Source organism: Coenobita brevimanus, chromosome 34, assembly GCF_032717465.1.
Source record: "Coenobita brevimanus isolate Jiangsu-jjx chromosome 34, ASM3271746v2, whole genome shotgun sequence".
Lineage (NCBI taxonomy): Eukaryota > Metazoa > Arthropoda > Malacostraca > Decapoda > Coenobitidae > Coenobita > Coenobita brevimanus.
In genome coordinates this window covers 19502703-19512853 of record NC_136987.1, presented here as the reverse complement: position 1 = coordinate 19512853, position 10151 = coordinate 19502703, and the positions used below count along the sequence as shown (strand labels likewise).

The following is a 10151-nucleotide window of genomic DNA, read 5'->3' as shown; positions in this document are numbered from 1 at the left end:
ATGATGTTGTGGCTGCTCGCACAAAGTTTTTGCGAGAAATAAAGCAGGTAAGACAGTCCTCCCATAATATCGTGTATCTGGACGAGACTTGGGTGAACCAAAATTACACGGTTGGAAAATGTTGGACAGACACCACATCACCACAAGCCACTGGAGTACGACAGCCAACAGGAAAAGGAAGTCGTCTGATCATTCTTCATGCTGGAACGAAAAATGGCTTTGTAGACAATGCCGAGTTAGTGTTCCAAGCCAAAAACGACTGGGATTATCATAACCAGATGAACTCAACACTTTTTGAGTGGTTCAGGAATCAGTTGCTTCCAAACATTTCACCAAACTCGGTAATCGTGATGGATAACGCTTCCTATCATTCTGTCAAGCTTGAAAAAATTCCTACTTCATCATGGAGAAAATCGGACTTGCGGGACTGGCTGATAAAGAAGGGAGTGCAGCCCCAAGACAACTTATCTAAAGCAGAGCTGCATGAGCTTGCCAAGAATTTGGATGTCACCACAACCTACGTAATCGACAAGACTGCGGAAGAAGCAGGGCATCGGGTTTTGAGATTATCACCATACCACTGTCAATATAACCCGACTGAGCTCATTTGGGCCCAGGTGAAGACTCATATAGCCAAGAAGAACACCTTTAAAATGGCTAACCTTAAAGTTCTTGTCAAAGAGGCTCTGAGTCTTATCACACCACAAAGTTGGATGGAAGTAGTGCGACATGCCGAACAAGTACAAGATGAAGATGCAAAACAAGACATAGCAGCTGAACATTTCGTAGAGTCATTCGTCGTCAATATAACAGAAAGTTCTGATGACGAAGAAGATTATGATTAAAGATCAGAGAGAGGATTAGGCCTACAGGGGAAACCTCTTAAAAATAAAACGCGCCTAGACGTTTACCTCATAGGTGGTGTGGAAAAAAGTTGAAAATAAATAATAAATATATACAATGTATATATATATATATATATATATATATATATATATATATATATATATATATGTATGTATATATATATATGTATATATATATATATATATATATATGTATATATATATATATATATATGTATATATATATATATATATATATAGAGAGAGAGAGAGAGAGAGAGAGAGAGAGAGAGAGAGAGAGAGAGAGAGAAACAGGTGGGAGGGGGGTAGGTAGGGAGACAGAGTGATAATCCAATAATTGGTGGTCAAATTGGCAACGTCGCACTCGGGGAAATTCCAACTTCTGCCACACCCTGAACGGACTTCTTGTTGCGAAAGGAGTATAGTGCCATTCGTAAAGGATTTATCTTCCGTTTTTCTATGGCCTTATATCACCAGCAAACAAAAATACAAGATTCGAAACACTGTCCACTCTCAATAGGGTCACTTGAACATCCACTGCTCTACCTTGTATCTCTTTTATAATCCCATTCATATTCAGACTGAACAACCATTGGGACATGACACATCCCTGTTTCAGTCCAACATTCAATGAGAAAAATATACTCATTTCACTATCCACACTCACTGAAGCCTTAGCACCCTCATAAATACTCTTCACTGCATTAAGCAACTTCCCATTTACTCCACGTATTCTTAATATTTTCCACATTCCCTGTCTGTTCACTCTGCCATATGCCATGAAGGCCACATACAACTTCTTTTCATTCTCTAAAAACATTTCCACTAAAGACCTAAGGATGAATATCTGATCTACACAACCTCCTCGACTTCCTGAAACCTCCCTGTTCTTCTCCAGCTAATTGCTCTTTTATTTTCCTAACTCTGTCAATAAGTATCCTATCATATACTTTTCCTATTACACTAAGAATTCAATTAAATATCCCTATGATTACCACTCACTTCTTTATCCCCTTTTCCTTTGTACATGAGAATAATTATACCTGATTTCTAATCCTCCAGGAGTCTACCTTCCTCCCAGGCAAATCTCCACATCTTCCATATCCATTCCATTACTGTCTCTCCCCCATGCTTCATCATTTCACCTCACACTCCATCAATTCCTGGGGCTTTCGCCATTTTGATTTTCTTCATTGCTTCCACTACTTCCACTTACTGATCTCTTCCTCCCTTCTCACCACTCTCCTTCTCCCAGCTATTCCATAGCCACTTAAAAGTGTATTATTTTCATACTCTATGTTTAACAGTTACTTAAAGTGTTCTCGCCATCCCTTCAATTTTTCTCCGTTCTCTACAATCAGTCTACCATTCTAATCTTTCACTCCCCTATTAACTTCTTTATTACCCTTCCTAACTCTTTACCTTCTTCTATAACATTTTCTTACATTCCTTCCAGTTTACACTCAAATTCCTCATCCACTTTCGTCTTACTCAGTCATACTAATCTTTTCACCTCTCTGTATATAATTTCCTCTTCCACTTCTCAACTTCCTCTATGCCTCTGTTTCCCATCCACTCACTGTATGCTTTCTTCTTCTGTGTCACAGCCCGTCTCACCTCTTCATTCCACCATGCTGTTCCGTGCATCCCCTTTCATCTGCTTACCACGCCAAGCACCACCTCACATGCTGCACAGATTTCTTCCGTGAGTATCTTGCACACACCTTCCACCTCCAGCATCTGCTCCAAATCATATTTACACAATTGCTCCTCCACTTCTCTCTTATATTCTGCATTTTTTCCATCCTCTAGCGGCCTATCTACCCTCCTTGTATGGAGTACTTCCTCATGTCCTTCCCTCCTTCTATTCATCCATTGCACTTGATTCTTGACTTTCACCACCTCCAAGTGGTGGTCAGAAAGTCTACTTCCCCAACCTCTGTATACTCTTGCATACGTTACACACCTTCTCATCATTTCATCCACACACATAATTAATCATTGCCTTCCGTTCATTCATTTAACCACCCACCTTTCTCATCACTCGCCACATATACCTGTGGATCATTTTGTGCCTAAAGAGAATATTGGCTATCACCAGACCCTCTCCTCACAAATGTCCACTTGAGCACTGTGATTCTCATCCACTTCTTCAGGCACAACCCACTCACCAACTACTCCATCCACCTTCTCATTCCGTACTTTTCCACTCATATTTCCAATCAAAAACACTCTCTTATTCTTCTCAAACTTTTCCACTCATGTTTCCACATTTTTCATGAATTCGTCATTCACTATGCTTGCACAATATTGCATTGGCGCATACAAGCACAATCGCCCACGTCTGTAGTCCAACTTTCAATCTTTCCCACACAGTCCTTGAACCGACTGATCCCCATTCTTATGTATTTTCCTTCCATTTCTTGCACACAACATTACATACACCCTCTTTTGCTCTCTCATTCTCACCAACTCCCTCTCATATACCCCATCCATACTCCCACTTTCTCACATTCTCACCTCGCCATATAGTCTCCGTTAATCCAAAAATCTCCATTTTTCACCCTCAGGGACCTGACAATGTCTCTCTCTCTTTCACCTCATCATTCGCACCCCTTACATTCCACGCTTCAATACTTACCATGTCCTTTGTCCCACCCTTGGTCCTTGGCTGTTAAGGCTTCTTGTTTGAACTTTTAGTTAGTTGTGTTCCAAGGAGGGGCACTAACCCTCCCCCATCCCACTTGTTGACACGTAGGGAACATGTTTTGGTTGGTTATAAAGTTACCACCAAGCATACTAAATGATCTGGTTTACAGGAAGTCATTTGGCTTGTCATTCAGTGCAGAGCTACTCGAAATAGAGTACCAGTACACGGAGTGAGTGGGTGATGGGCGTCCCCACCGACCACATACACTGTGGTGGAGAAAAAAATAAAAGGGTTAAAAATGTACAAAAAAAATGTGTCCTACAGAAAATTGGCTATTAGCTCCTTTGGAAAAAAAAATGACCCCATAACGTTCACAAATGCCTACTAAAAACAGAAGGCTCACGGTGGCCTTTCATCCCTTACAATGACTGACGACGACCACCACCGACACCAGCAGCAATAGCAACAACAGCGACAGCAGGAGCAGGAGCAGTAGCAGCAGCAGCAGAAGTGGGTAAGAAAAGACGAGGGAGATGCAGGGCAATTTACAGTAAAGGAAATTAGGAAAGAACAGAATGTTAAGAATGTAGGAAAGGTGATAAGGGAGGATGTTAAGATGCCTATGGTAACACGAGTGACTACAGTGGCGTCTTTTTCATCATAATAAGGCTATTACCAGATGAATTAATTCAACTTCAGAACTAGTAGTAGTACTGACATTATCTGCAAAGGCTTTCCAACACCTCTCCTTACCATTTTTTTTTTTTATCGTATAGGAAGTTCATCTCTTAACTTGGAAGATATATTAGTTTAGTTGATTTTAGCTAAGGAACACCCAGACGGTTATATTTAGTTAAGGAAGGATACACAAAGAGATACAAAAAAATTTAGAGACAGTGTAAAAAGTATTGGCGGAAGAAGACCGGAGAGGCTATGAAAAATATGTGAGCTGTTTACCTGCATATTGTCGTTATTTTTTTTATTATACATTCGTTAACGTCAGATGATTTACTATGCTCGCGAGAAACCAAGGATACCAGTATTATATAAAAAACAATATTATTATTGTTATTGTTATTGTTGTTTTTATTATTATTATTATTATTATTATTATTATTATAATTATTATTATTATTAACAGGAGAGGGAGGAGTATGACAAGAAAAGACAAAATAGCATTTTCAGGTTGTATTAACTGTTGCTGAAATAGTTGTTGTTGTATACCCACGGTCTGTCAGGCCGAGCTGACTCATCAATCACAGATAAGCAACAGCCCCTGAAGGGCCGTCCCTTGCAGCGAATCGATGGTCCTTTGCGGTAGACAGTCCCGTGCAAAAGTAAGACGAGGAGGGGAGCGTGGAACTTGTCACCAAATGGACGCCGCATTTGCGTCTCGACACCCAATTAGCAAAGACACAATAGTAGGCTCCACACACCCTGTTGTTTGTTAATATGGTTACAACCTTGCTTCATAAATAGCTTCATGGGTTGTAGGACACAATCTGGCTTGTAACTCAGTGTATAGTCGCCTAAAGGCAACGCCTATCACAGTGAAGAAATGACAAATTGGTTCTCACGTGGGTATACAAGGATGGGTTTGTTGTGAATAGTTTATACCCTTCCTTTGTCTCACCCTATGTCGTATTTTATTTCAGGTAACGTAAGATTATCAAATTTAGCTAAAAAATTTTCATTCGAGCCTGGCAGGGTAAACAATTGTCCAAAACGTGTATTCGTAGAGTCACCTACGAAAACAAGAAAAGAGAATGGAGAGAATAAGCTTCAGTACGTCGAAGTAAGCAATTAACAATAAATATAGCATAAAAAAACGGTGACAAAAATAAGAAAGTGATTGATATATGAACAGTTAGCAATATGATGGAAGAGGAGGTGAGATATGACACCCGTATTATTAACACTGAACCCGATGGCGTAAGCAACCCCCTTATATCATTTGTGGGATAGCTATTGCTGCTCTTGTTGTTGATGTTGTTGCTCCAGGCTGATTTGCAACGTGAACCCCGTGGACTGCAGCCTTAAGCTGCTCTTTCTCCTCATTTCGTCCCTCCTTTAGGGCAATAGGGAAGTAGTTGAGAGACGCTTGTATTACCAAACAGTTGAGTCACCTGCTCATATCGTTGCCACCAGCACCATGAAATACCTGTACCTGGTACATGCAGTCAGCCTGCATCCTACTGAACAGAGTGTACAGTAATCAGCTGTGCTAATGAAACATTTATTATAAACTTTAGAAATTATCGTCCAAACTCAGAGACTTTTCCACACCTTTGACCTTATTGTTGTACGCCTTACTGGCAGTGAAGGGATTACTTGAATCTGTACCCAAGCCCAAAAGCCCGAAAAATACCTAAAACAGCCGTCTGAAAAACATCGCAAACGATTAAAATTAATGTTCTCTATCTAAATGAGTTATGTGAGTGGATAAAAGAGAGCATTGTTGAAATACAGCTGTTATGGATCTTATTTCTCTTAGGCTCCTATGACTCCCAATAAAGTCGTGGGGCGTTAAGAGGAATTACCAACAGTAAAATTATCCATGTCATACAGGGGTTGTGTTATGAAATAAAATAGAGCACCGCAATAATTTTCTGTTCCTAGTTACGTTTACGACGTGGATTTGAGTTTTTACTGCTTACTGGAAAAGTAATCGTGTAGGTCATATGTGTATGGGGGGGGGGTATCAATATAGAACAACACAATATTTTATTTCCCCTGTGCCAAAAAAAAAAAAAAAAAAACTGCTAAAAAAATATATATAAATAAAGCTTTGTGCTGCATACTCTCACTTTTTTAATAACGTTTGAGTTTTTTTTTTTTTTTTTTTTTTGCGTGGTGCAATGCACATTTGTTTTCTCAGCCGCAATCAAATTTTCTAGCAAAGTGGAATATTTTTGCGCAATACTTTCACCAGTGTTTCCTGCAAAGTGGAAGACTGTTTACATTATTAATTGAAATGGGGGTTTTGTGCAACATACTAGCGCTTAATGTCCGCAGTCAAGTAGGCTAATAAAAATTAAATATATTTTGTGCCTTACAGTTTTGGTTTCTGTCTCTCAGTCAAGGTGTCTTACGAAATTGAATAAATTTTGTCTTAATTTTCGTTTACTTTCCTGCAGTCGCGTTTTCTTTGTGCCCCTTCTCGCCTTGGCAGCCAAGACTTAGAAATTCTCTTCTTGTAATTAAAGATGGAATGGCCGCCACAGAGTTTGTCAGAGTGAGGCAGCGCTGGTTATTAGTCCTCGCGACTAACGCAACAAGGCAGAAAACTCATTCCAACTTTAATAACCAGCGGCCCTATGTGAATTTTGGTGTTGCTGTTGAAAATGACTTGGTCTTCAGCGTCACTTCCAAAATGTCTTTCTGTCTGTGGATACGAATGTCATTTTACTCTTTCAGCCGCCATATGATTTATTCACTTTTGAAAAGAAAACGCACGTGTTAAAAATATACACAATAAAATTTTTTCATGAATTCAAGGTTATTAACGTCATGCAGATGATAAGGGTGATATTGTGTGGCTAGGATTTCAGTGATAGTGCTTTAGTCTCTCTCTCTCTCTCTCTCTCTCTCTCTCTCTCTCTCTCTCTCTCTCTCTCTCTCAATGCAGAACACTCATTACATAATTTGTTCACTAAGATCAACGTTTCTAGGCGGTTTTCGGTGTATTACAAATGAATATACCTTGTAGGAAAATCACTGATTCTTACCAAGAATCGGTTATTCTGTATAGGTTGAACGCGCCAAACATTTTCAAAGATGCACAAGTCACTGCATTAATAAGGAGCTTCTTAAAGTAACTAGTACATGATATATTATTACTGTTGTGTACCTAGAGTCGATATTTGAATGAGTCACATAAATAATTGTTGGCCGAGACTGAAAAGTAAAGAAATAGATAATCCATGGGAGCTCTATTTTTTATGTATTGTTGTGACCAACCCAGTTATGATATCTTTGAAGTCCAATAGACCTTTCAGTATTATACCACGACCTTCATATTTGTTTAACTAAAACGTGGGACAGTATTATTGCACATAATTGCACCTATATTAAAAAAGAAAAAAAAGGTAAGCCTGTCACAATATAAGACTAAAAATCTCCTTATAGCCTATCACCCCAGTTAAGCTAGTTAGATGATGCGGAGGCATCTCTTGGGGCAGCCTTCTCTGTCTACTGGTCACAACGTTTTTCGTACACGAGGTGCTTCACTTTCGAAGACTTTAGCAATTTTAGCGATGTCCTGTTTAAGTTTCCCAAAGGTCCCGTTTCACTATCGTGGTCTTTGCAACAGTGGTTACCATTTTTTCCCTAGCGACCGTTTGTTTTCTTTACTGAGCGAGACACTATATAGATACTCATATGTCTATCTATCTACCTATCTATCTATATCTATCTATCTATCTATCTATATATGTGTGTGTGTGTGTGTGTGTGTGTGTGTGTGTGTGTGTGTGTGTCTGTGTGTCTGTGTCTGTGTGTCTGTGTCTGTGTGTGTGTGCAAGTATCAAAATACGATCACAAATGACAAATTTATCAACAAAGTAAATATAGGAAGTGACCATAGAATGGTGGGTTGCACAGCAAGATTCTATTTCAAAAGTGAAAGAAAGAACATACTGAAAATAAAAAGATATGCCCAATAAAAGTAAACGAAAACAAAGCAGCCTTTCAGTTGGAAATTACGAACAGATTTCAGGCTCTCAGTAACTGCTGAATGTGACATTGATCAGCTGAATGACAGACTAATTAGAGTTTTAAGAGAATCTGCGTATTTAACGGGGAAACCTATTACAACCAAAGCCAAGATGTATTCGAAAGAGACACTCGAGGTCATGAAAAAAAGAGAGGAAATGAAAGTAAAAACAGAGAAAGATGAACCAGAATAGGCGGCATTAAGTAAACTTATCAACAAGAGACAAAGAGAAGAAACAGAAAGAGAAACATGGATCAGATAAAGAAAACCATCAATAAGGGAAAAGTCTGAGACACGTCCGGAGTAAAATAGCACTAGAAAAGCAACAAATGACATCACTGAAAGACAAAAACTGTGAAGTCATTAAATGCAGAGATAACATGGTGAAGAGAGTTGAAGAATTTTACAAAGAACTGCCCGGAGTCATGCTGAGTCTGTTCTTCGCTCTGCTAAAAATGATTTCATCCATGCTGGGTGCTCTCAACTCTCTAACTCGAATTCTTCTCGCTTCTTCTGGCACCTTGTCAAGGACCTTTCTGACAGCTTTGCCTCATCATCCTTCCCTCCTCTTTTCTACTCTGATGGCTCTGTAGCTGTTTCTTCTGCTGATGGAGCGGGTCTCTTCGCTCAGACTTTCTCCTCCGGTTCCACCTTGGACGATTCCGGTGCTGTTCCTCCATCACGTCCCCCCTCTGACTTCCTCATGGCTGACATTAAAATTTCTTCAGCTGACGTATTTTCTGCCATCACAGGCCTCAATACTAATAAGGTATATGGGCCTGATGGAGTCCCTCCTGTTGTTCTCAAGAATTGTGCTTCTGTGCTTACACCCTGCCTAGGCAAACTCTTTCGCCTTTGTCTGTCAACTTGTACTCTTCCTTCTTGCTGGAAGTTTGCTCTCATTCAGCCAGTCCCAAAGAAGGGTGACCATTCTCAACCCTGTAACTATCGTCCAGTTGCTTTAACATCCTGTATCTCAAAAGTTTTCGAGTCAATTCTTAATTGGAAAATTTTAAAGCATCTTTCCTATCGCAACCTTCTTTCTGATCATCAGTATGGGTTCCATCAGGGACGCACCACTGGCGATCTTCCCACCTACCCCTCAGACACCTGGTTATCTTCCTTTCGGGACTTTGGCGAAAGCTTTGCCATTGCACTTGACATCTCAAAGGCTTTCGATCGAGTCTGGCATAAATCTTTAATTTCCATACTGCCCTCTTACGTTTTCTATCCTACTATCTGTGCCTTTATTTATAGCCTCCTTTCTGTTCGTTCTATAGCCGCTGTCGTAGACGGCCATCGTTTTTCTCCTAGATCTATCAATATTGATGTTTCTCAGGGCTCTGTCCTATCACCAACTCTTTTCCTTTTATTCATCAATGACCTTCTGAGCTGTACATCTAACCCTCTCCACTCATATGCTGATGACTCCACTCTTCACCTTTCCATTCAGATCCCACAATGTCCATCTCAGCAGTTACTTCAACAAACAAGGGATGAGGCTATGGCACACCTAATGTCTGTCTTGGATCGTATCTCTGAGTGGGGTAAAAATAATCTTGTTGTTTTTAATGCACCAATGACTCAGTTCTTACACCTATCAACCCAACAAAATCTACCACAGGTGTACCCTCCAATGTTTACTAATAGTCAGCTTAATCCTGCATCATCTTTGAACATGCTTGGGGTTTCATTCACTCGGGACTTATCTTGGAAAGATCATATTACATTTCTTGTAAAATCTGCTTCCCAGAGATTAGGTGTGCTAAGCCGGCTCCATACCTTCGTTACCTCTGCACAATTGTTGACTATATAAACGGGTTTTATCCGCCCCTGTGTGGAGTACAACTCGCATGTATAGGGAGGTTCCCCACAAGCAGCTCTTCTCAATAGGGAGGAGTCAAAGGTTTTTTGTCATATT

At 39.9% G+C, this 10151-nt stretch overlaps 1 protein-coding gene across 1 annotated transcript; it reads left to right on the top strand.

Annotated features, from left to right (window-relative positions):
• Positions 1–278: 278 nt before the first annotated feature.
• LOC145396016 (uncharacterized) lies at positions 279–845 on the top strand. Its single transcript, XM_080269481.1, has one exon. It carries the CDS (start codon positions 279–281, stop codon positions 843–845), a length of 567 nt encoding a protein of 188 aa, XP_080125607.1.
• Positions 846–10151: the final 9306 nt, after the last annotated feature.

Coding starts and splice junctions, on each gene's coding strand:
- LOC145396016 (XM_080269481.1), top strand. CDS start 279: ATGAACTCAACACTTTTTGAGTGGTTCAGGAATCAGTTGCTTCCAAAC.